Source organism: Hemiscyllium ocellatum, chromosome 1 (genome assembly GCF_020745735.1).
Source record: "Hemiscyllium ocellatum isolate sHemOce1 chromosome 1, sHemOce1.pat.X.cur, whole genome shotgun sequence".
In the NCBI taxonomy this organism is placed as follows: Eukaryota; Metazoa; Chordata; class Chondrichthyes; order Orectolobiformes; family Hemiscylliidae; genus Hemiscyllium; species Hemiscyllium ocellatum.
In genome coordinates, this window is record NC_083401.1 from 135,381,237 (window position 1) to 135,408,473 (window position 27,237).

A 27,237-nucleotide genomic window follows, 5' to 3' on the forward strand; every position below is an offset into this window, starting at 1 on the left:
ATGAGGACAGAACATGTGCCAGAAATCATGGCTCAGTTAGATCAACATCAGTGGCAGGATAAATAGAAACCTGACTAAAGAGGTTGGAAAATAAAACCAGGTTGAGAACCACAGCAGAAATAGGAACATTAATTGAGCGAGAAACAAATCTAGTATGATTTCTAAAAAATTAGAAATCTAATAATCCACTAGTCACTACAGATTTCAAAAGGAAAGATTTGCTTGACCAATGTTGAATTTGCGAGATGGTCAAGAGTAATAATGGTAAGATAGATGGCATGTATCTAGAATTTCCAAATAAATTACCCCATGATACTATAATGAATAACTGTCAGAGAATGCAGAGTAAAACCAGAAAGTACTGTAGAAACTACAAGTCAAAAAGGGAGAAAAAGTCTGATTACTACTTTCGGGCTGAAATCAAAATGTAAACTTTCTCTGCCCGGATGTTCCTGCACCTGCTGAGTTGCTCCAACACTTTATGGTTTTATTTACAATCTCAAGCATTTGCAGTACATCTTTTTCCTCCAAATCAGAGGATGTGGAGTTGAGACAAGTGGTAAAATAGATTGCAAGCTGGCTTCAAGATACAGAGTAAAGTAGGGAGTGTTTACAATTTACATTAAATTTAGGTTTTGGAATCCAAACACTAAGTTCACAGACCACACAAAATATTCATGAATAGTCAATATTGAGGAGGGCTGCAATAATTACAGTGACACTAACAAAATTGTAATCTGTGGTGTGCCACAAGGATTGGGTCCACAGCTTTTTGTCATTTATATAAATAATTTAGATGTTAACACAGGAGGTATGGTTAGCAAGTTTTCAGATGACATCAAAACTGGAGGTGTAGTGGATAGCGTGGTTACCTCAGAGTATAACGGGATCTTGAGCAGATAGACCAGTGGGCTGAGAAGTGGCAGATGGAGTTCAATTTAGATAAATGTGAATTTTGGGAAGGCAAAGCAGGGCGGGACTTATACATTTAATGGTAAGGTCCTGGGGAGTGTTGCTGAACAAAAAGACCTGAAAGTAGAGTCTAAGGTAGATAGCATTGTGAGGGCAGCATTTGGTATGCTTGCTTTATTGGTCAGAGTATTGAGTGTAGGAGTTGGGAGGTCACACTGCGGATGTACAGGACATTTGTTAGGCCACCTTTTGAATATTGTGTGCAATTCTGGTCTCCCTGCTATAGGAAGGATTTTGTGAAATTTCAAAGGGTTCAAAAAAGAATTACAAGGATGTTACCAGGGTTGCAGCTATAGGGAGAGGCTGAATAAGCGAGGGCTATTTTCCTGGGAGTGGTGGAGACCGAGGGGTGACCTTGTAGAGGTTTATAAAATCATGAGGGCAAGAATGTGATGAACAGACAAGGTCTTTTCACTGGGGTGGTGGAAAAGAATCCAAAACTAGAGGACATTGGCTTAAGTGTGAAGGGAAAGATTTAAAAGGGATCCACGGGGCAACTTTTTCCACACAGGGTGATGTCAGTATGGAACGAGCTGCCAGAGGAAGTGGAGGAGGCTGGTACAATTACAACATTTAAAAGATATCTGAAAGGGTACATGAATAGGAAGGGTTTAAAGAGATATGTGCCAAATGGGACTATTAATTTCGACTATCTGGTTGGGATGGAGGACTTAAATCAAAGGGCCTGTTTCTATGGTGTACAGCTCTAGGACTCTGTGTAATATGCCGCCTTTATGTATTTAAAGGGACGCTTGACAAATGAGAGAAATGGAAATAAGTGGTTACAATGGTAAGTTAGAAAAGATGGGATGAAGCTGGAGTAAATTATGACCATCAGCATGGTCTGTTTGTGCTGTATATCCTTTTAGATGTAATCCTCTATACTGCAGGCAGCTGATTCACTACTATCCATTTTGTGCCCCAAATTAAATTTCACTTAACTGTTGGCTGGGCTCAAAGTAGTGAGGTTTAATGGCTCATGGAGGTATAGTTATCAAAGTGATTCTCCTTTTGACTGACAATTTAATATACAATAAATGAGGATTCCATTCCAGTAACTTGTACAGAATGAATACTCTGCCCTCATTTCAATAACCAACATATGTAGCCACTATGACTGTGCTTGGATCCTGCATATCTGTTTTAAAAAGTTCATTTTTTTCAACGTGTTGCTCTTCACAGTGTTGCTATTGAGCCAAAGACATAGTTATATATTAGAAACGTGCCCATTATCTTTTCTATTTCTTTGGCAAGATATTGTAGATTTCTCTGTCAACTGATTTCTTCTGATTAACAAGTATTCTTCCACACTGGGGAAGACATCAATCCTTTTATTTTATTCCTAATACAGACAGAATTAGCAGCATAGTGGTGCAAAAAAGAAAGGATTGTGATGTTTTGCACAATATGAACTATAGATATCAGGTCTAATGACTGAACAATCTGCTATTATCAATTTTGCAGCCTATAAGTTGAATCTCACCATGATTATTCGCTATTTTATCATACTCAATTTTCACAAATTTAAAACAGGAACATAGTTAAATTAACTGGAGTTTGAGATAGCTTGAAGTAAAAGTTCTCTGCTTTCCTTAATAAAAATGAAGTAGTCAATCCATTATAACCATAACTTCAAGTGGAATTTATTGCTTCATTGGAAAGCAGTTATGAATATAAACAAAGGGAATATGGGAAACCAAATCACTAATCATATTGTTAAAATGAAAACTGAAGTTTGCAAAGAAAACAGTAAATATCAGAGCTCTCAGTGTGTTAAGCAATGGAAAGAAAACCATAAAGCAGACTGTGATCAATACAAATGATAGATTTAACAAATTATAATTAAACTAATAATATGAAAAAGGAGACTTGCTCACTTTCAAGTCCAAGTCTGAAAAGTGCACTTTTTAAACTTTTATCGCAGCAATAAAAATAGACTATATGCTGGATGTTTGATTTCCATTCACACACAAGCAGCATAGCTGAACACAAGCTTTAAAACACAAAAATACAGGGGCATTTCAAATCCAGCTTTAAGCATATAAGCCTTGACTTTTTAAAACTGTGGCTGGATATTCTGATCACTTGACTAGCAGCAAAACATATTCTGACATTATGCTAGTCTGAGGATTAGGAGTATATTCCACATTGGAATTCATTCTGAAACCCTTCACCTCAAAAACCAAAATACGTAATTTACATAATCAAATTCCATAGTCTGAAGGCATCAAATCCCTTTCTAATATCAATCTCAAAGGTTAATGGGTAGTTGCAGTCTTGTTTTGTAACAATCATGATCATTTTCACTACAATTTAAGGTTAATTTAAAAAAAACAGATTTGTTGCAGTAAGTTATAAATTTTGTAAAATGTAGAATTAAGAATGAAACAAATCTTACACAATCTAATTCCAGATAATGGAAATAAAAATTGAAAGAGAGAGTGTCAGCTGGGATATCCCCATCTACAATGGCTCGGAGGTATTGTGTAGCATTGGGGAAAAGTTTATAAGGCCTTATGGTGGAAAATGAGTTTTGAACAATGTACATATGGAATCTGTTGTACTGGAAGACTACTTATTTTACTGTTTGGAAGGAAATGGTGCTGCACCAAATGGATCAAAGTCACTGTGATGCTGTGTAACAGTACATAATACTAGTTCAGTAAAGGGCACTGCACCAAAATCATCTGTTGTTAGCCCTTCTCCAGTGAGAAATGTCCCATGTACAGAACCTGGTCTAGATCTGTTCGCAACTGGAAGGTGTTCTCCTCGACAATCACTTAGCCCTTGATACTGAGTGTTTCTTAGAAGTTCTTGTGGATGGAATGGTTTGGCACCAAAGGGATCGAGCAGGCTTTCATCAGCAGGCAATGACTGACATTTCTCCTTTCCATCAGTAAGCGCCACACCAATATTCTCTTTAGAGTCAGATATATTAAGGAGTTCATTACTACTTTGTGAATCCCGCCTCCCTACTTTTTTGTGCCTACGCACCCGCTCTGGAGTTCTATAGGTAGGTTTGGAAGATTTTCTCATCGTCGTTGGTGTGCCATGATGTCGCTTGCCAGTTCCACCAGACGATTCTTGTTTGGTACGCCGTTGCCGAGAGGAAAGCTTCTGTAAACTGCGTTGCTTCATCTTGTGCAGTTGACTGGCTGTGATCTCTTCAAAAGGAACATGCCCAAACACATCCTCGTTGCTTTCCTTTGTGTACTGTATAGCCTGAATTGGCTGGAATGGAGTGGAACCAAACATGTCTACATCATTAGGTGAAATAGGTGGTGTTTGTGTGAGAGTACCCTGACTATATTGAACAGTTTGAGGTAATTTCTTAGTAAAAGGTGCATTACTGAATACATCAAACTCTTCCTGCTCTTTATGAGTGACTGATTTGAAGCACATCTTCTGAAAATTATCTTTACTTTCCAATCTTTCGTTGGGCTGTGCAGGCTGATGCAAACCAACAAATGGCACAGCACCAAATATATCAACTTCACCCTGTAATGGTATGCTCCCTTTAACTTGAGGTGAATCTGGAGGGGTGATGAGAGCTGTTGCTGATTCTGCACTTGCAATACTTTCAGCATCAGCATTGTATTCTAAACCAGGTTCTGCTATAGTATACATCTCTTTCTGTTCATAGTCTGAATCAGAGCTGTGTTTTTCTTCCTCATCCACTTCATCTTCATCAGAGTCCATTAGCAGAGGCCTCTGCCCAAAGGTTTCTGCTTCTACATCAATGAATTCACCTTGTTCACTGTGGAACTCCTCCTCCTCTTGTTCCTCTTCTTCACTGCTCTGAGGGGTAGGTGGGTCAGACTCAAAATCACTGTCAGAGTCTTGACTTTTCTTATTATGGTCCTGCTGCATGATTAAATTTGAGTCATTTTTTCTCTCTTCCTTGCTCTGACAATTAAGTGGCAGGACACCATGTCCTAGTTTGTCAATTTTAAATCCACACTCTGAAACAGTACTTGAAATTGGTGCATTTTCTTCACTTCTTCCATTTGAACCTTAAAAAAAAGTTAAAAACATTCATCATTATGAAAATATTACAAAATCACACCATTACAAAAATTAAAGAATAAACTGAAAGCATCAAGAGCACTAGTTTTCACTCAACCTAAATTAAAATCCAGCTCAGAGGGAAAAAAAAATATTTCAACTGTAAATTGTCAGGATCTTGTCCAAAATGAGTTTGGGCAGTTTAGTTCAATTTCTAGTTGACAAAATAGGCCCTAATTTAGGAACCTTGTGCAGAGAGACCTCAAGGACAGCTGATGTTCTAAGAATATAACAGAAGAATACTGCTGAGGCAGTGTAGAAAGTCTTTTTTCTCCCTCTCATGCTGAAACCTGCAAATGCTTGACACTTGCTGCTCCAAATGTAAACAGTTTAATTCCTCTGTATTAAATACAACAACTTAAGTAGCACATACACAGAAGAAAAGTATTTCATTACAAGCATCTGAAAGCATCTAACAAGTCTACATTTGAGGTACAAAAACTAGAAAAAAGGCAAAAATCTTCAATATTTTTCAAGATGGCACTGAAACACAAACCAGTTTAGCAAGTAGATTTTACTATTTTTCGTGAGGAATTAGAGTAGGAAAGTCAAATAAAATGGAATCTAACTTAGTGGGACATCTGCATCAATTATAAAACTCAATGAAAAAATATCTTTCAACAAAGTAGTGTCAATTAAATACATCAAACAGGTCAAGCAAAACTACAACGGTGATAAAAGTCAAGATATGTGGATGGTGAAAATGTGAAACAAAATCAGCTCTATTTTTAATTCATTTATGGTTGAGGGCACCTCTGACCAACATTTATTGTCCATTCCAGAGGTCAATTAAAAGATCAACCACATTGACTCCAGACCCACAGCAATGTAGGCCAGACCAGATAATGATTGTACTTTCCTTCCTTCAGGACTTCAGCTAACCATTTGGGTTCTCCTGACAAAATTGACAATGATTTTGTGGTCATCATTAGACCTACATTTCAAATCACTCATCTGCTATGGTGGGATTCAAACCTATGTTCCCAGCACAGTATTTGGGTCTCTGAAATAATAGTCCAGTAATAATATTACGAAGCCATTACCTCCCCTAATATGAAATTGTTTTTAGTTGGGCAGAGTGAAAAGAAGCAATTAAAACTTTCAACTTAAATGACTTCACATCAAAGGTTATGAACCTAACAGCTAAATTTTGTTTCTTTCTTCACATATATTGTCTAGTCAGTTGCATAACATCCAACATTTTTGTACAACTGTAACTAAATTGTTCAGGCAGTGTTTCAAATGAAATACAAAGTTCATTTTAAAAAGAAAGCCCACAAGACCGTAACATAGAGGTGCACAATTAGTCCATTCAGCTAATCAAGTGTAGTCTGCCATTCGATCACAACTAATGTTTCTCAACCTCACTTTCATGCTTTCTCCCATATCCCCTGATTCTCTTACTAATCAAGAGCCTATTAAAAAAAACTTGGTTAGAATTATTTTAGTTTTTTTGTAATAAACTTCTGACATCCAAAATATACAAATTCTACCTTCCAAGTTATTCATCAGAATAAAAAAAGTAATTCAGAATCAAACGTATTGTAAAAACAATAAACAATCTTAATATTTACTGCTTTGAATGAGGCTGTTTTTTTTAGCAATGAGCTGCCATATGATTGCATAAGCAATTATATACATTTAGAAATACTAAATAGAGTAATTTTGCCCTCTCACGAGTGAAACGTCTATTGTCTGGCACATCCTGCACTTCGGATTGGCACATATGAACTTTGTGACCATTAAATCTCCAATATAACTGCAGTTATCAAGATTCAAATGGGCTTCTGTGAACCATTTGTTCCAGGTGACTGACAATGCTCCAAAATTAGCATTTAGTCCCCACCAGTCTTGCTATCCATCAAGGTAGAAGTTAATGACAACAATCTTCAAATACATAGACACTCAGAGAATGAGAATAGAAAGAATGAAGCTGTAATTATATAAATACCTTTCATGACCATAGACAGTCTCAAGTGCTTTGTCAGCCAATTGAAATACTTTGGAAGTGTAGTCACTGCTTTAAAATAGGAAACTATACACGAGCAAGCTCCATCAACAGTATTGAGATGTTGGTGAATGGTTAACTTTTAGCCGACAAAAACTCTGTAATGACCCTTAAGCCCACAACTTTACAAATCTTGAGATAGTGCTACCGACAAATATGTCAGATATTTGATTATATTAATCTTCATGTAAATTTTGAGTCAGCTGGCAGGAAATTTTACAGGACAAGGTATGTCAGCGGACTCCTGTACACCTAACACATTTAGACGCCAGAGGCTGGAATCACTATTCAATGGATAATAGTGCCCAAGCTATGGTGAGGCTGATGTTAACACTGTCTTATGTAAAATTGCAATGCCTACCTGCTACCTTAGACTCAAATAAAACAGTATCCTAATCTTAAGTAAGATAGTGGATTCAAGCCCAATTCAAAGGCTGGATTTTATGCAAGCTGTTGCAATGGGGACCACAGTGGTCAGGCCCATATAATTGTAGAGTGACCCAGCATCAGTTTCCTGATTAAACCTCCTCCAATTAAATTAGAACAGAAGGGTGAGACAGGGTAGTCAGCACCAGGATGTCAATTTGCCTCCTTAATGAGCCAAGTGACATCTGTTAACCTTGAGCCCACTGCAATTTAGGGGTGGCTCAGAAATTAAAGAGAGATTGGAAGGTCCTGTAACAGCAATAGTGTCCTGACCTCTGGACCAGAAGTTACAGGTTCATGTCTCACCTGCCCAAAGGTTGATCCGTAACTTTTTTTTAATCAACTTGTTTGAGCATGTTAATGATATTGTTGCTTTAAAACAAAAAAAACCACTCGAAATGCGACATTCTATTTCCAACAAGTTCCTTATCATCAGAAGCAGTAAATAAGCGTACCCCACCTCCTGCACAATTGCAAAGTAACCTTTTGGTAATAACCACATCCAATAAGCTTTCAATAAAATTATTTCAAAAATATAAAAGCTAAAGCATTATCTTTCAAACATGCATTAAATTATCATCTTGCACTAAATATGACCTGAAAAATTATTAATCCATTCGATAACAGTTTGAAAATGTAAATCTGTGTAAGTCGCTACAAATTTTTTTTAATACTTTTTGCAAATGCACAAAGATTATTACAAATTTCAATCATGTACACGTTTCTAAACACAATGCATAATCTCCAACAGTGGAATACAAGAGCATCTTTAATCAAATCTTTAAAAATAAAAAGAACTTTTTTTTGATGTTCTTTTCCCAGACAACAGATTAAAATTGATGAATGTCTTGTAACTTGTAATTACATGTCTTCTGGTTTATCAGTAGAAATGTTTTGGCGAGTAACTTGAAGCTATATTTAAATTGGAAACATATTGTCAATCCAAAGCTGTTTGCCACATGATTCTGATGAGGGTTACCATTCTAGGTGAGTTCCCTTCAGCCTGTTTCAATGTGCTTCTATTCTACTGAAGATGGAGACCACCAATTGCTTAAAATGTGTAACTTCAAAAAGGAAATAAAAAAGGAACAGAAAACTTCCTCTTACACATGTCCTCCAAGAACAAGATTAGGAAGCAATTAACAGTAATACAAAAAAAAGTATTAAAATCTGAAGCTCATTTTATCCAAAGATCTTGTCAATATTCAACAAGATGTTGATTGAAAGCAATAAACTGAAATGGATTGATCAAAATATGAAATTTGACCTTACATCTGATGACACACACTCTCAACCTGAGAAGTAGAAACAATATTTGTACAAGATGAAGTAAACAAACACATCCTTCTCAGGCAAAGAACGATATTGCTGCATGTCTTAGAACTTAATTCTGGTCCGTGCTCAAATTTTCACCTTGCTCAAATTATTGAAATATCTGGAGTCAGGTTGAGGAAATATGGGTTGTGGGGTCAATGTGAAACTTGCAGGTTTATTCTACCCCGTAGCACACTTCCTATTTAGATATCTTATCGATGAGCATTAGAAGTATTTTCCCAACAACATCCATAGTACATACTCACCCAGAAAAAAGCTGCAGTTTTAGGAACCATACCAGAATACTTTTGCCATTTCTGGAAACTTCCAAATGAACATTTCTCAAAACAGTTCTAGGAAATTAGCATGAATTCTGAAATTCTCAATCATGATCCTCTGCAAAGAAAATTACAGTTTTATCCTCTGTTTCATATGGGATGGCAGGGTCCAAGGCTACAATTGCTCCAGAGATCTGTGCTGTACTAACAGTGACTTACTCAGATTTATTTACAAATTCTAAAATCATCTGGACTTTAACCAACATTGGGAAATTGCCATATCACGCCACACCAACATAGTGATGCAGAACCATACAGGAGAAGTGAACTTGAACAGGAAGGAGGAGTGGTGCTTGGATCCTCAGACAATAATCTCTATTTGTATTAAGTGCCACACTACCAAAGCACTGCTGATGATTCCTGCTTCCTATTTTATATAATTTTCTATATAAATAGAAAACAGGGATCATCAGCAGTGCTTTGTCCGGAGGCTCACTGAAGATGTTACCTAGTATGGTGACAAAACGTCTGAAAGTGAACTTTCCAACTCAGCGAGCAAACCTACATCCAGAACCTCAACCTGAGCTACAAATCTCAAAACTCACTATAACAAACTTCATGAGAGTGAACTGAAAAGGTGTCACTAATCGACGTCTTCAGAAAATCAACCAAGTAACAATCATACATGTCTGTGGAACAACACAATTGAAAATCTCTTAAGTAACCTGGCCAGCTTTGTCTTTTTAACAAACATTATCCACTGTTTGAGTGAGCTTTTTGTGTGAATGGGACAGGGACCAAAGGTTATTGGATTTAAAATCACAGGCACTAGATGACTTTGTTTCATTTTGCTCTGCTAAGTTACTGTTTTGATTACAAATGATTAAGTCTGTTGTTTGATTGACAAACCAGGTCCAGAATTGATTAGCCATAAAACCTGGGGTTGGTTACTTAAAAAGTCTGATTAGGAACCAGTGGAGTCGATTTTGAGGGTGTTTGAAAGTTTTAATTGTAATGTGGTGCAAATACAGAGTTAGGAGATTCCTTTGATTCAGCTGTCTGTCTGTATCGTGAGTAATTAAAACCTATTGTTCCAAGTAGAAATTTTATTAAAGGTCAAAGTAGCTATGATCATAAACTTTGTATAATCTTTAAAAGAATCAGACTAACCTGCTTCAGAAACAAATGGAATACAGCCAAACAAATCTTCTTTAACTGGGGTGTGGGGAACTGGATGTGGCTCAATTTCTGTCTCGATAGATGTTCTCCTCTGCTCTGGTTTACCTCAAGGGAAGAAAAAAATGGCATTTTCTGTCTGAAAACGATACCTCAGTTCATACAGAGAATAGCAATTTAAATAAGCAAATTATTGCAATAGGAAAATCAGCATATTTCCTAATACTGCACAAGATAATAGGCTTCATTATTTTTAAAATTTTGTATTACATTATGTATGGAATTAATTAGTTGGCACCGAATCCATTACTTGAGTTAGCATTTATCTAAAAGCTAAATAGATCTACATTTGTACTATGTCAACAGCTGCTTGATGAATTTACTACTTGGGTGAATTGTAAAAGGTTTTTGGACCAGAAATAGTAAATCTTCAATAGACTGTCAGCAATCTGAGAAAAATACAGATGTTGCTATCTAAAATTATTTAGGAGAAAGTGAGGGCTGCAGATGCTGGAGATCAGAGCTGAAAATGTGTTGCTGGAAAAGCGTAGCAGGTCAGGCAGCAGCCAAGAAGCAGGAGAGTCGATGTTTCGGGCATGAGCCCTTCTTTAGGAAGGGCTCATGCCCGAAACGTTGACTCTTCTGCTCCTTGGATGCTGCCTACCTGCATCTAAAATTATTTTACAACTTCCGTTGCTCTTTTTAAATCAGAAGGATTGTAATACATAAAGCCATTTAGAAACACTTTGAATGCAAATTGCAACAATAGTCCAGCTTAATCGTGAAACCATACATACGCGTAGACTGGTGGGTAGCTCCTATTTCCATGAGCACAGAGTTCAAGACAAGCCAAGCAACAATTGTAATTGGACTGAAATAGAAGGGAATAAACTGGAACAGCCACCTCATGATCTCTTTGGTAACTTGGTTGAGCACCTCAACACAGACTTCTAGTGAAGTTGCAGCTATGAACAGACCATGAATCCCAGGCATCCAGCTGTAGAGCCAGGGATGCAAAGTTTTAAATGATTACATCACCTCCTTACAGGAGATTTCCAGTTGACAATTACTGCTGTCCTCTGTCACCAGTCAGAAAACCCCAAGCTTGTAGTGTAGCTTGGTCAATGGCACCCAGGATAATTCAATTGTACAGAGGAGTAGGTAAGAGTGCAGAGGAGGAAAACTATGAGAGAAAGTTATAGTGACAGGGATCTAACAGGGGAGTAAATAGATATTTTTGCATTTGTAAATAAATGCAAGGTTGTACATCTGGTACAAGGGATGCAAAGTGGTTGAAAGACTTGTGTGGAAGGGAATGGGTGGGGGTTGGGTGCGAGTTTGAGTGTGTGTGCAAAAGAGAACAACCAGTGGCCTTGGTCCATACAGGTACCAAAGATATGTATAGAAAAATGGGATAAGCTGCTGCTGCTGGGAGATTTTAGGAAGCTGGGAAAGAGAATACGCAAAAGGTAGTACTCTTCAGATGTTATTAAATTTTTAAAAAATAGGACAGATGAATGGGCAGCTAGGAATACGGGTTCTGAGGAAAGGGTGTGAAGGGGTCAGGTACCAAGCTAAGTCAGGTGGGCTCACAGAAGTTTAAACTCATTTGGCAAGGGGTTTTTTAATTGTAAATCAGCACAGAAAATGACCTTTTGCCCCAATGTGTCCATGCCAATCATCAATCATTTTTTTAATCTCATGCCATTTTTCATCACTTGGCCTATAGCTTTATGTCAATGATATTTCAGTGCTCATTTATGTACTACTTAAACCTCGAGGTTTCCTGCCTCTAACACCTTTTAGGCAGTGAATTCCAGACACTTGCCACCTTCAAATTCCCTCTAAAACGACTGCTCCGTATGTTAGAACTCTAGCTGTCCCTATCAGAACTTGATACACCTCAATCAGGCCTTCTCCACTCGAAGGAAAACATCCCTAGTCTCCCTTCCTAGCTGAATCACTCCAACTCAAGTAACGCCCTGGTGAATCTCCTCTGCACGCTTTCAGTGTCATCACATCCTACCTATAATGTGGCAACCAGAAATGTACTCAGTACTCCAGCTGTGTCTAACTCAAGTTACATGCAACGCCAGCACAAGTTCCTTGCTCTTTTACTTAATGTCTTGACTAATAAAGGTGAGTATCTCATATGTAATCTACCTTTTGTATTCATCTTCCTGCCTTTAAAGATTTATAGAAATGCACAGCAAGCTCCCAGTGACCAAATGCACCTTCTAGGGTCCTACTTATCAACATGTAATCCCTTGCATGGAAACCAGAATGCAGAATTCAAAGGGGAAACACATTACACAGAAATTGGGTGAGGCAGATAGTATTACAAGAAATCGTAAGATATAAAACACAAGTAGTCAACAACTATTGGGAATGATATAAAGAAGCAAACTGCAGAGGTATTCAAGAATACACTCGTCTTTGTCAAGAAAGCTTCTGCCAAGATCATAGTGAAAGATGAGATAGTTGAGATATTAAATGGACTAAAAAAGGAAAAGGAGGGATCAGAAAGGCTGTGTACTTAAAGCTGACAAGCTATCACAACTAAACAGGATGTACCCGAAGATGTTGAAGGAAGTACAGATGGAAAGTACATAGTACAAACCATAATGTTCCATCTATGCTTAAAATATAAAATTTGGTAGGCTTTCCAGCATATTTGAAATCCATGACATTAAAGGAACTGTATGGATATTTGTTGGCTAAGTGATAGGAAATAATTAAGAAGAAGATTGATCAACTGGAGAATGTTTTACAGTGGGAAAGCATAGCAAAAGTTTACACCATGGTTTCTCTTGATATATTTTAATGGCTTAAAGTTTGGTGTACTTAGTACAGTTTCTAAATTTAAAGATGAAATAAAATTTGGAGATGTTGTAAATTGTAAACAGAGAAGAATAATGTCGCAATGCAGATTAGAGGCAGAGAGAGAATGGGTGACTACCATGAGTCATAAGAGAAAGAGTTACATCTCAATGTAAGTGGGACAAATTTCCTCAGGGAGCCGGGTGGGTGGATGGGGCGAGGTGGTGAAGGTTGCTGTTTGGAGTTGTTTCAAGGACAATGGTAGACAAGAGTAGTTACTTTGTTAACATTAACTCAATCAATTAAGGGTGTTAACGGAGATTATTTAATGCCAGTTAATTTAAAATGTGGTTTAATTTCAAGTATCATCGTTGTGGGAAAACTTTCAAATTTCTCGATTACTAATAAAGAAAGTGATTTTACTGGAGGTTAAGATGATGCCATCTCCAGTAATGTTAGAAATGGGAATTTGTTGAAATTGAAATTATAAAGGGAAACCTAGTACTTTGCAAAATTCAATGATTGCCTGTAATCCTTTTATGCACGTTACAGTTTCAGTTAGAGTTGGATCCAAAGAGTCAAGACGTCTGAGGTTAAAGTGACACTGAAACACATCAGATGGGGAAAAAAAAAGTTAACAGCAGTTGGAGATGAATTAAAAGAGCCGGAATTTAATCTACATTCAAACCCAAAGCAAGAGATATCAAAACAGACAACAACAACATTGAAAGCTCATGACAGAAAGAAAAGGAAAGCAGCACTTTCTAAGTGAACTCTTTTGTAAATCATACTGATACCATATAGCCAAGAAGAAGAATTTGTTTGAATATAAATTTAACATTTAAAATGAAGAAAGTTGTTGCTCCTCCAAGAAAAACACTGAACAAAACCTCTGTTGAGTGAGAAAGAGAGAGAGAGAGAGAGATAAGAGTGACAGATAGCAAGACAAAGTGAAAAGGCCATTTATTCTTTTGGACAGCAATGTGAGCGAGTAGGTGCACTTTGGTTGAAAAGATTTAATCCTTGGAAATTTAAGGACTCTGGCAGACTAATCCTTCACTTTGGCATAGAATGTGGGAGTAATCACTGGCATGAGTAGTTTTGCTGGAATTTGGTTCACGATTTCTCTGAAGGCAAGAAAAGAACCTTAATGTCCGATGAAATTACAACTCAGCAATGAGAGAGAAAAGCGGAGGATGCAGAGATTAATTAAATTAGGTTGCACAACTTGGTCAATGTTCAGCAAAATTATGACTCAAAAGGATACTGAGTCTTCACAAATCCATCTCAACTTTTCACTATACTGCTGCCAATTTACAGCTGAAGTTTTCCTTTTAAATATTTATAGTATTATTATTGACTGGAGTGTGAGAGTCAATGTCAAATTAATTGACTAGAATGCATCCCCTTAAGTGTTGTTGATGTATCTTTTGCAAATAAATATACTAATGTATGTTAGCAAGGTATGGTGTGCCAATTCTGTTAATGGATTACTTATGAGTCACCTCAAGCATGGTTAAAAAAGATACAAACATTTTCTGTTCTATGGTTAAGCTAAATTTTGTCCACACAATGTTTTTATCATGGGTGGAAGGAAAGCAAATAAAAAAGTAACCATGCATGGATCATTACCACTCATATATGATCTGAGCTGGTCAAATTCCCTATCAAGCAGCTCTTCCTCAGTTAAATTTGAGAAGTTGTCCTCGCCAAATGGATTCCATCCAGACATGTCAGGAGGGTTATTGATATTCTGCGGAGGACAATTGAGAATACCATCCATTTCTAAAGAAGTTGGCCTGTGAAGTGGAAAGAAATACTCTTCATCCGAAGCAAAACATCAGTGTACACATTTGTATATACAAATATAACAAATGAACAAAACAGCTGACAAAAACATAAATTAATTTTTTTTTGCAAATGTAAACTCCATTTAAAAATGTTAATTTTGGTATTCTAAAAGGGACTAGATAATACAGATCATGAAAAGCTACTTCACCTTGCTCCATTAGTAGAAACCAAAAAGTGGTAAATTTGAACAAACCTGGAGAAACATTATTTCTTCTGTGTTCAATCAATGGAAAGGTTCATTAGGAAGTAATGTTTTAGGATATAATTTGAAGTAGTTTCAGACATGAAGAAAAGCAAATGTGCATGTTTGAAAGTAACCAGTGATTTGGCAACCACAGTTCCTATCAGCATCTCAGCTCATGTCTGGGTCTGTTTCAGATTAATTATTGGTAATTGCTGTGATTAGTCAACAACCACATGATGATAAGACTATTATATTGCCTGGGTGGCAAAAAGGTAAACTGGATGGAAATTGGCATTTTCTCACCTAAAAATATTTACATTACTAACACTAGAAAGGAACCCTGCCACATTCCAAGTAAAAGATCACCCTTAAATAATTATATAAAAAAAACATTATAGTACTTTTACTCTCCCTTTTTCATTGACATTTTTACTTATTAGTAATGAAATGCAGATTGTTGCACAATTGCTACAAAACAAATAGGAGGCTGGGTATCATGCTGCCCCATTGGCAAATTGGAGGCAGGGATGGAGTGGGAAATACAGGTGGTCGTTCTCTTATTTGCTAACTACCTGTCCTCGCATGTCTGAAATGCTACAGGAGATGCAGAAGCACCAGCCTGCCTCAGTCCTACTGAAACTCATTTGCTTCGTTATTTAATCTATAACAGGCCTACATCACATGGGAAGGCTACACAGCTTTAGCTGACTTACTCAAATTAAGCTCCGCACAGGTTGGTTTCAGATAGTTGACACCTAAAGTCCATTCCTTTTTGACTCTCCCTGGCCTTTCAAACCAGGCACCACATTACGCTTTCCTGGGGACTGCTAGACTATCAAGTGATACTTGACATCCGAGTCTGGGCTCCTGTCTGTCAGAACTAGATGACTTAGTTGTGGCCATCTTTCCTGCATGGAGTTTCTGGGACTAGCCATCTGCTAGCCATCTAATTGGTCAGCAGCTCTCTCAGACAACATATCCTCTAACAAAATGGCAGAAGTCTGACCTTAAAAGAAGTCATGTTGGAAGCAGTGTAAAATTGATATGAGATCGCTCTCAGGATTGTAGGGGAAGGTCATAGGTAGACATTTGTATTAAAAAATCAGCTCACAGTTTTCTGAAGGCTATTTCATTTCTGGCACAAGAGTTGGAGTCAACACCCTGCACGCACCTATTTCAAGTCTTAGTACCAAGTGTCAGCGTTAAAATGACTATGATAGGAGCAAAATACTGCTAATCGTAAATGGAAACAGAAGCTACCAGAAAAAGAGCTAGTATTTTGAGTCAAATAAGATTCCTCTTCAGTTCTAACAATTCACTCCTTTCATTAATATAGACATAAATTCCATATTCTTAATCAAGGTAACTTTCTATATTCAGTTTGTCTATTATTTAAGTAATGTTCCGTGTGTAAAACAGACCTGGTAATTCAGTAAACTGTGAAGACTTTTCAGTTAAGAAAGATTCTGAACTTCAAATATGGAGAATTGTTTATTATACTTTTCAGGCACATCTGTTTAAAACAATTCAAAATTATCTTTGACTAAAATATTTAAGCAAAGTTAACTATTTAACATGGAATATGAAATGATTATTCTGAAATTAAGAGTCCCATTATCCACAAATGAAACTATTCAGGCTGTGTGGAAACACTGCACAAAGCCAGAACATGATTAGATTAGACTTACAGTGTGGAAACAGGCCCTTCGGCCCAACAAGTCCACACCGACCCGCCGAAGCGCAACCCACCCATACCCCTTACCTAACACTACAGGGAATTTAGCATGGCCAATTCACCTGACCCGCACATCTTTGGACTGTGGGAGGAAACCGGAGCACCCGGAGGAAACCCACGCAGACACGGGGAGAATGTGCAAACTCCACACAGTCAGTCGCCTGAGGCGGCTTCATATTGGATTCAGCCTAAGGAGACAGGCCTCGAATAAAATCTCACTGAGATTGTGATCCCATCATATATTGAAATCTGGGATGAGCAGCTGACAGCAAATTATGTTTTGCTAGACACAATGGTATTTATTTCTCCAACCACAGAGAATGCAACCAGGAATTTCCATTATAAATATATTTATTCTTAAATACCCACATGCAAGTATTAAATTTTAACTTTGGAATTCCTATGGGAAATATTTACGTTGCAGTTTTTAGGGAAGTGTGGACACTACCCAACCTTTCACAAATCCACACTCCTGTTGCTAACCACAGAGGTGTCAAGAGTAGCAACACGTGTTGGAATCTGCAGTGTGGGATCAGTTTGCATGCAAACTGTTCCAGACACATTTCCAGGTGGTAGTAGGAACTACTGTTTCTGAACTGTAGGTTAGGTAGAACAAAGTATAACAGGGGTAACAATTTGTACCTTTGCAATAAAGTAAACCACAAACAATCCTATACAATATAAGAAACAACATTTCCTATGTGTCTTGCCCAATGTACAATTGGTGCATACAGACTCTTATTTTCATAGAAGTATTAGACTGTAATAATGCAAAACTAATGCACCGATGACACTCAACTCTTTCATTTTCTTTCTAGAATACTCACCTAACTGATTTATTGGAAGATTCAACTGTCATTGTTCCAACAGGCTGCATAGAGTTATTGCCAGTAACCACAAAAGCCAAACCATGCGAGACATCACTCTGGATCCTATAATGGCCAGCAGGTTGATGGGATATTGGTGAGGTTGGAGAAACAAATGCCATTGAAGTAGTTTGGTATTCATGTTGTGAGCACTGAAATTGTGAATGCTGTGGGACAGCAACTGGAGATTGTACAAATGCCTGTTCATGTTGTTCTACCTGCTGGATATACAGAGAAAACAAAAATGTTGGCATTTGCTGAATGTAATTATAGTCAAAAAGTATAATTAGTCTCTATTCTACCTCATTTATTTTATAAAGTCAATAACAGTTCAATGATATCACAAGTTCGACTGGGGAAAACAGGTGGAATAGAAATTAAAAGCGTCAGAAAGGTGACTGAAGTCTTGGTTAGAGAAACAGATTTTGAAAACAAGGCATTAAGAAAATGATTCTGTGTTTTATTTGTGTGAAGGCTGATGACTTCGTCATGGTGGAGCATGTTAGAGGTACCAAAAAAAGTGCGAATACACAGACTGGAGGCCTGTGACCAGTGAGAAGTGCCACAAGGATCAGTGCTGCGTTCACTACTTTTCATCATTTATATAAATTATTGGATGTGAGCTTAAGAGGTATAGTTAGTAAGTTTGCAGATGACACCAAAATTGGAGGTGCAATGGACAGCTAAGAAGGTTACCTCTGAGTACAAAAGGATCTTGAGCAGATGGCCCAATGGGCTGAGGAGTGGCAGGTGGAGTTTAATTTAGATAAATGCAAGGTCTTGCATTTTGGGAAAGCAAATCTTCACTGGGCTTAAGATACCACAAAGTTTGGGAGAAGATTTGTAGCTCGGGTGCTCGTTGTTATGGCTGTGTTCACCGAGCTGGGAATTTGTGTTGCAGACGTTTCGTCCCCGGTCTAGGTGACATCCTCAGTGCTTGGGAGCCTCCTGTGAAGCGCTTCTGTCATGTTTCCTCCGGCATTTATAGTGATTTGTACCTGCCGCTTCCGGTTGTCAGTTCCAGCTGACAATGTTAAGGTCCTCAGGAGTGCTGCTGAACAAAGATATCTTGGAGTACAGGTTCATAGCTCCTTGAAAGTGGAGTTACAGGTAGATAGAATTGTAAAGGCAGCGTTTGGTATGCTTTCCTTTATTGGTCAGAATATTGAGTACAGGCATTGGGAGGCTATGTTGCGGCTGTACAGGACAATGGTTAGGCCACCTTTGGAATATTGCATACAATTCTGGTCTGCTTCCTAGCAGAAGGATGTTGAGAAACTTGCAAGGGTTCAGAAAAGATTTAAGGGTGTTGCCAGAGTTGCAAGATTTGAGCTATTGGGAGAGGTTGAATAGGCTAGGGCAGTTTTCCCTGGAGTGTCAAAGGCTGAGGGGTGACCTTATAGAGGTTTATAAAATCATGAGGGGCACAGATAGGGTAAATAGACAAGGTCTTTTTCCTGGGGTGGGGGAAATCCAGAACTACAGGGTATAGGTTTAAGGTGAGAGGGGAAAGATATAAAAAAGACCTAAGGAGCAACTTTCGTGCAGCGTGTGGTACATATGTGAACGAGTTGGACCGAAGGGTCTGTTTCTGTGTTGTACATCTCTACGACTCTATGACAAGAGTAGTGAAAGGTGCAAAGACAGCAATGGTTTAGACTGGTAGTTTTATAGTGATTAAGTTTTCTTTAATATTGTTCATGGGATGCAAGTGTGCAATTAAGAGTTAAACGTCTTGCTGTGGATTTGGAGTCATGTGTAGGTAAAGCCAGTAAATATACTTCCCTAAAAAAAACTAGTTTAGAAAAGCAGTTTATTGCTGCAGCTGTAAAAGTAAAAATTGAAAAGACATGGTGGTTTTTGTATTCCCACAGACTGCAAGGTGGAAAACAACGTAATTGGCTCTTTCTTTGTTTAGGGACATCAACATTGTTAGGACTTTGAAATCCCCCGGTTTGGTGTCAGATTCAAACTAATCATGAGAAAGAGAAAGTCCCCACCTCAGATCACTAGAACTCAGTCAAATCATTTTTTAAAAAAAAGATGAGTAATAGTAACAGCTAGACTAAATTTGAGAATTTGAAATAAATATTTGAAAAACCAAAACAGAATATGTCAGAGAAAGGGCAGATTGGTTATTTTGCCAATGTCAAACTAGACTGGAGATTGGAGTTGAAGATAAATGGAATTGGAGATAACATATTGGAAATTAGAGATTATAAACGAAACAGCAGTTGTACATTCAGCCCTTCCAGCCTGCTCTATGCCTGCAAAGAGATCATCTACGAGTGCAAAGAGATCATCTACTTCAATACCATTTCACTGCTCAACCCTTTTCTTTTCAAATGTAAAAATTAATTAATCTTAGTCTTGATAAAATGAAAGACAGGTGAAGAGAATAAATTTAATGCAGAAAAGTGTAAAATTTTGGATAAAGGAAGGCAAAATTAAGGTTTCAAATAGTTTAAGACAAAGGTGAGAAGAGATACAGAAAACTTAAAAAATGATGCTTAAATGTTAACAATTCACAATTGTTAACAGTGCACAATTCAATAAAGCCAACAGAATGAAAAATAGAAAATTCTGGAAATACTCAGTTGAGGCAGAACCTGTGGACAGAGAAACAAAGTTAAGGTTCAGGTTGATGAACTCTCCCAAAGGGTTTCAATCTCAAACATCAATTCTTTTTCCATCCACATATGCTACCTGACCAGTGTTTCATTTTATCATCTGCAGCATTTTGCTTTATTCTGAAGTTGATGTATAAAACTAAAATAACATGACAGAATTCAGAAGGGAGTAATCAAATTTTGCTGTGTTCAAGTCAGACTACAATATCGGAATATTATTTCTGATTAGAATTGGAGATAATTTACCAAAACCCATTAGATTCAAGGAAGGTTTCTTTAGATTGGAAATAAACCAATGTAAACTCCTCAAAAAGGGAGGGAAGCCAAAAGCAAAGGGAAAAAAGTGTTTAACAAATTTAGTAGAGCTCTTTGAAAAAATAACTTCTATTGTGGATAAAAGAGAACTAGCAGATATCATAATTTTGCATTTGGATTTGAGGAAGGTATTTGATAAGGTGCCACATCAAAAGGTTATTGCAAAAAATAAAAAAAACAAGGTGTGCAAGTGTAAAATATTGGCTTAGAGAGGATTGAATGGCTAACAAGATGCAGAAAGTGGGAATAATTGGGTCTTCTTTAGGATGCAAGATGTTACAGGTGGTATGGCACAGGGGCTGGGTGCTGGGGTCTTAACTCAACAATTTATACAAATGATTTGAATTAAAGGACTGAAGGGATGGTTGCTAAATTTGCAAATAACAAAGATGTGTAGTAAAGTAGACTGAAAGGGGAAATAAGCAGCCTAAAAGAAGGAATATGGCAAGGTTAAGTGAGTTGGCAACAATCTGGCAAATGGAGTATAATATGGGAAAGTTAGGGAGACTATATCCAATGGTATTATCATTAGACTACTAATCCAGAAGTCTGGTAATATCCGGGACCTGGGATCGAATCCTGCCATGGAAGATGAAATTTGAATTGAATAAAAATGGAATTAGCAGTCTAATGATGACCACAAAACCATTGTCAACACAGACATGTGGGGAGTGTTGAGAATGTTTGGAATTCTGTGCCTCAAATGGCACTGGATACAGAATCTTTAAATCTTTTTAAGGCAGAGATGCACATGTATGTAGATTCTTGATTACTGGAGGGACAGAAGATTATCAGCTGCATACAGAAATGTAAAATTAACTTGAAATCAGATCAGCTATTATCTTATTTACCAGCTGTGCAGGCACAAAGGGTTAAATTTCAAAGGGTTGATTTCCTGAAGGAGGGCTTATGCCTGAAACATTAATTCTCCTGCTCCTTGGATGCTGCCTAACCTGCTGCGCTTTTCCAGCAACACATTTTTCAGCAAAGGGTTAAATAGCCTACTATTTATAAATAGCCTACTACAAATGTATGCACGAAGAACAAAAGTTCAATTGATTGAGTGAACAAACAGATTGATCCTCACATCAAATTAAAAAGGGAAAATAGTAGAGATTTGAATATTTGAGGATGAGCTTATAAAAAGGTACTTAAGGAGAAAATTTAAATTTGCAAGATGGCAGTAAAGGCACATAATCAAACCAATAAAAATCAAATTTAGGACAAATGAGACAGTTGTAAATATACTGAGTGGATTTCCAAATGGTCTTGGAGGGGAAAAAGAAAACCTGAATACTGTAATTACCTTGGAATTTGGCATCACGTTTTTAGTATACTTTTCAATTTATGAGGTACATAAATTTGTGGGCGGCACGGTGGCGCAGTGGTTAGCACTGCTGCCTCACAGCGCCTGAGACCCGGGTTCAATTCCCGAGTCAGGCGACTGACTGTGTGGAGTTTGCACGTTCTCCCCGTGTCTGCGTGGGTTTCCTCCGGGTGCTCCGGTTTCCTCCCACAGTCCAAAGATGTGCAGGTCAGGTGAATTGGCCATGCTAAAATTGCCCGTAGTGTTAGGTAAAGGGTATGTGTAGGGGTATGGATGGGTTGTGCTTCGGCGGGTCGGTGTGGACTTGTTGGGCCGAAGGGCCTGTTTCCACACTGTAAGTAATCTAATCTAATATAACTCTACAATACAGGAGATGGCCACTCGACCCAACATGTCTGTATAGGCTCCCCAAAAGAGCTATCCAGCTTGTCCCATTCTCCAGTCCTATTTCTGTACCCCTCTAGCTTCACCATTTCCAAATACATATCCAGCTCCCTTTTGAAACCATATGGAATCAGCCTTCATCAGTGCCCAGGCAGGGCATCCATATCATAACAAATCTGAGCAAAGAAGTTTCTCATAATCTTACACTTAAAGCTACTTTGAATTTTGAAATTGTGACCTCTAGTTATTTCAGTTAATGAGATATTTTAGATTAAGTAGCTTTTCTGATCATTAATGATCTTACAACCTTTAACAGTCTTATTGTTTTTCTTTCATGGATTTGAAAGACACAGTCACAAGGGCTCTGACAATATTTCTAAAGTATGCTCCATTAGCTTTAAAATGCAGATAAAAGTATGACAATTATGCAGCTTAAATTGAATAACCCAATTGGATGAGTATCTCGGTCTCTCTTTGTCACATACATCCCTCCCCTATATATAATATATATATAAATAAAAAGTCTCTTACCACAGCTGAATAGGGAAGCATTTGCTGCTGTTGATAATACGTTGATTGCATCATTAATTGTTGCTGTTGTAATTGCTGTGCTGATGGCTGCAAAGCCTGTGGATACTGACAAAGGAATGAAAATAACTTAGATACAGAGCAAGAGGTCTCATTACTACTTTTATTTGTATCATAAATATAACAACATCATGCTTAGGCTTAAGTAAATTTTAAAATTTATATAAGGCATAAAAAGTAGTAATACTGAAAAGAAATGACATTTTTGACATTTTAATTCACTTGACCAGCATTTCTTGAGATGTCTTTGCTGAAGCAAAACTTTAAAATACAATGTGCAAAGTTTTCCACCAGCCAGAGAAAATAAACTTGGTCTTGAGTAGCATGCATATTATTAAATCTTGAAAGCAGTATCAAACCACCCATGCTTGGAGATTTTGAAGTACACTCGCAATGTTCTGCTTGAAGTTTGATATTTGTTTATTCATAGACTAGCGAAAATTAATACTCTCCCATTATCATGAATTAATAGATTTCTCTAAAGGTAAACTTTATAAACAAAACCCTCAAAGTAGTACGAAGTAAACTGAACCTTAAATTCATGAGAGTCATGGATAGGGTCAATAGCCAAGAATTTTTTCCAGGGTAGGGGAGTCCAAAACTAGAGATCATAGGTTTAAAATGAGAGAAGCAAGATTTAGAAGAGCTCAGAGAGACAACTTCTTCATGCAGAAGGTGATGCATGCATGGAATTCACTGCCAGAAGAAATGGTGGAGGCTGGCACAGTTACAACATTTAAAAGGCATCTGGATCGGTATATGAGAAGGAAAGGTTTAGAGGAATATAGACCAAATGCTGACAAATGGAACAAGATTAGCTAGTTGGTGGGGCCAAATGGACTGAAGGGTTTGTTTATGTGCTGTAGACTCTATGTTGCTCAACACTTCTAAACTGTACTTACTACAGATTCATAAAAATAATTACAAGATGTATTAAAATGCATTAAGAGAATAAACATATGTAGCATAAGTTCTATTTCTTTTCCTGCTGTTTTAATAAGGTTTCATTACGAAGATCCAGGATTTTGGTGTGAACTTGTCAAAAATAAAATCTTTGAGGGACAAATAAACGATCCAAAAAAAAAAGATTAACATGAAAACATGTTTCGTAGAAACTGAATCCTCCCACCATTGACAGCTACTTTCACTTTAAAAAAAATGACTATAGAGTGACTAAGGCTGAGAACTGAAATTTCAGGGGCTTTTGACATTTATGAAGGATAGGCCAAAGGAATACAAGGCAGGGTAACGCTGTTAATAAACAATGAGATCATAATATTAGTCAAGGGAGGATCTAGATTGGAAGATTAAGATGTATGTCTGTGTGGAATTTGCAAATTTCCCTGTGTCTGCATGAGTTTCCTCCAGGTGCTTTGGTTTTGCCACACAGTCAAAGGTTGTGGAGGTTAGCCATGGGGGATGTTGATTTATGGGGCCTGGGGGTGGGTAGGTTTGCATGGGATGCTCTTCAGAAAGTCGGTGTGAACCGAATGGCCTGCTTCCACACCATAGGGATTCTATAAAATAAGGTTGGATGGGACTAAGAAACGTCAAGGGGCAGGACACATTGCTGGGAAGTGTTTCCTAGCCAACATGACACCAATTGTGGATGTAGGTTTGCTTGCCGAGCTGGAAGGTTCATTTTCAGACGTTTCGTCACCATACCACGTAATATCTTCAGTGACCTCTGGACAAAGCATTGCTGATGATCACTGCTTTCTATGTACAGTAGCACCTCGACTTATGAACTTAATCCATTCTGGGACCGGGTTCGCGAATCAAAACGTTCGCGAACTGAATCAATTTTTCCCATTATTCAGATATTTCCGGAGTCTTTTCTCTTTTTTGTCTCTTGGAGGTTGGTGATGCCACAAGAAAACGATCCAGAGAAACTTGTTTTTAATCTTTGTTGCAAAATTTTCCGAAAATGGGACATCACATTGTCATTTAAAATGTTCACTGCTTTTGCGTTCAAAACGCACGTAGCGAAGCAGAACAATGAAACCACGTGGGTGCACATGGGCTTTTTGAATTCGTACCTTGCATTTCGTACGTACTTTGAAGCAAAACTTTACGTACAATCCTGTTCGTAAACCGATTTGTTCATGAATGGGGTCGTTCGCATGTCGAGACGTGACTGTATATATTGGGGTGTCTTTGGATTGGTGATTTTATTTCCTGTGGTGATGTCATTTCCTGTTCTTTTTCTCAGGGGGTGGTAAATCAGGTCCAAGTCAATGTGTTTGTTGATAGAGTTCCGGTTGCAACTCACACTAATATCCTTACATACAGATGAGGAAGGACACCATTTCGACTGGGACAACACATCCACCCTAGGACAAGCCTAACAGAGATACTCACGAGAATTCCTAGAAGCATGGCATTCCAACCGGAACTCTATCAACTAACACATTGACTTGGAACCAATTTACCACTCCGAGAAAAAGAACAGGAAATGACATCACCAACCCAAAGAAACCCAAATCAACAATAGAAAGTAGGATTCATCAGCAATGCTTCATCCGGAGCCTCATTGAAGAGGTTATTGAGTATGGTGATGAAACGTCTGAAAATGAAACTTATAGCTCAGTGAGCAACCTACATCTAGAACCTCAACCTGAACTACAAATCTTCTCAAAACTCGATGATACCAATTGTTAAATTCACTTGAGAATGTAACTTTTAAAAAAGTTTTGCGATTTACTCATGAGAAAACTGAAACCAACATGGTCATTTTAAAAGATGGGAGACTTAACAAACAATGCAGGTCTTTTTTCAATACACAATTCCAGTTACATCACACTTAAAATTTTGCTATAAATTCTGTGTCTTATGATCTTATACTCTACAACCACCTGATGGAGCACTGCTCCAAAAGCTAGTGCTTCCAAATAAATCTGTCGGACTATAACCTGGTGTTGTGTGATTTTTAACTTTGAAAAGGGTATGTCAGCAGACAGGCAATGACTGGCCTTTAAACAATCAGTGCAGAATTTACAAATGCAAATATGAGCACATTTGTACCATATCAAGGCACAAAACCCAACATGAAAGATGATTAAACCATTGGTAACAAGAAAAGCTAAATGTTGTATTAGATCAAAGGAAGAAACTAATGACATTGCAAATAAAAGTAAGAAGCCTGATGGTCAGGAGCATTCTAGAATGTAACATCAGAGGACTAAGGTAGTAAAAAAGGGAAAATAGGTTAGAAATGTAAACTCGCAAGAAACAAAAGTTATTTTAAAAAAAAGCAAAAGATTAGCCAAGACAAATATGGGTCTACTACAGGCAGAGAATGGGAGAATTAATTATGTGGAGTAAAAATATGGAAATAATAATAATAATAATAATAATAGTAATAATACTAGATGAAGTAGTGGCAGAGAAACTAAACTAATACTTTGTGTCTGTCTTCACAAAAAAAACCAAAACCCCCCTCAAAATTATGACAGTACCAAGAGATGATTGGGATCAACAAACTGAAAGAAATTGGTATTCGTAGTTCTGAAAAAGATGTATGCAACTCTACCTGGATGTAATGATTAGCATCTGTGTTGGAAGGAGTGGGTGCATTGTTATCTTGTAAAATAGTATAATTTTGGTATGGTTCTATGAGATTGGAAAGTATCAAATGTAACCCCACTATTTAAAAAAGGAGGGAGAAAAGATGTAGGGAACTACAGAACTCAAGGCCTGATATCAATCACAGGGAAAATGCTAACGACAATTACAAAGTAACAGAGTGACCAGAGTAAACTTGGATTTATGACATGAAAAGCATGTTTAAATTTGAGGATGTAATGAGCAGAATAGATGTGGGAGAACGAATGGATGAGGTCCCTTTGGATTTTCAGAAGGCTTTTGATAAAATAAGACGGTTAGTGAACAAAACTGGTGAACATTGGATCGCAGGTACTGCCATAGATTAGGGATTGATTAAAATAGACACAAAACTGTAGAACTAAAAGGGGTAGCATGGTGACTCAGTGATTAGCACTGCTGCCTCACAGCACCAGAGTGCCAGATTCGATTCTGGCCTTGGGCGACTGCCTGTGTGGAGTTTGCACATTCTCCCCTAGTCTGCATGGATGTCCTCCGGGTACTCCGGTTTCCTCTCACTGTTGAAGGATGTGCAGGCCAGGTGAATTGGCCATGCTAAATTGCCCGTTGTGTTAGGTGCATTAGTCAGAGGGAAATGGGACCTAGTGGGTTACTATTCAGAGGGTCGGTGTGGGCTTGTTCGGCCGAAGGGCCTGTTTCCACACTGTAGGAAATCTAATCTAATCTAAAAAAAA

At 37.7% G+C, this 27,237-nt stretch overlaps 2 protein-coding genes across 4 annotated transcripts in view; one reads left to right on the forward strand and one right to left on the reverse strand.

Annotated features, from left to right (window-relative positions):
- paqr3a (progestin and adipoQ receptor family member IIIa) overlaps window positions 1-17,885 on the forward strand; it is a 34,838-nt gene extending 16,953 nt beyond the window's left edge. The window contains exon 7 of one of the 2 annotated variants that reach the window (XM_060826308.1): window positions 17,648-17,885. In XM_060826308.1, coding sequence (XP_060682291.1) covers window positions 17,648-17,664 — 17 coding nt within the window. In that variant the 3' untranslated portion in view covers window positions 17,665-17,885. Of the gene's footprint in view, window positions 1-13,611; window positions 14,337-17,647 lie in introns of those variants that run through there. The other variant, XM_060826300.1, reaches the window with a different exon arrangement.
- The window catches only part of bmp2k (BMP2 inducible kinase), a 102,428-nt gene continuing 77,924 nt past the window's right edge, over window positions 2,734-27,237 (reverse strand). The window contains exons 12-16 of one of the 2 annotated variants that reach the window (XM_060826197.1): window positions 22,883-22,987; window positions 17,657-17,916; window positions 14,692-14,858; window positions 10,234-10,347; window positions 2,734-4,985 (exon numbers count right to left, since the gene is read on the reverse strand). In XM_060826197.1, the coding sequence (XP_060682180.1) occupies window positions 3,553-4,985; window positions 10,234-10,347; window positions 14,692-14,858; window positions 17,657-17,916; window positions 22,883-22,987 (2,079 nt within the window). In that variant the 3' untranslated portion in view covers window positions 2,734-3,552. The remainder of the gene's footprint in view (window positions 4,986-10,233; window positions 10,348-14,691; window positions 14,859-17,656; window positions 17,917-22,882; window positions 22,988-27,237) is intronic. The other variant, XM_060826207.1, reaches the window with a different exon arrangement.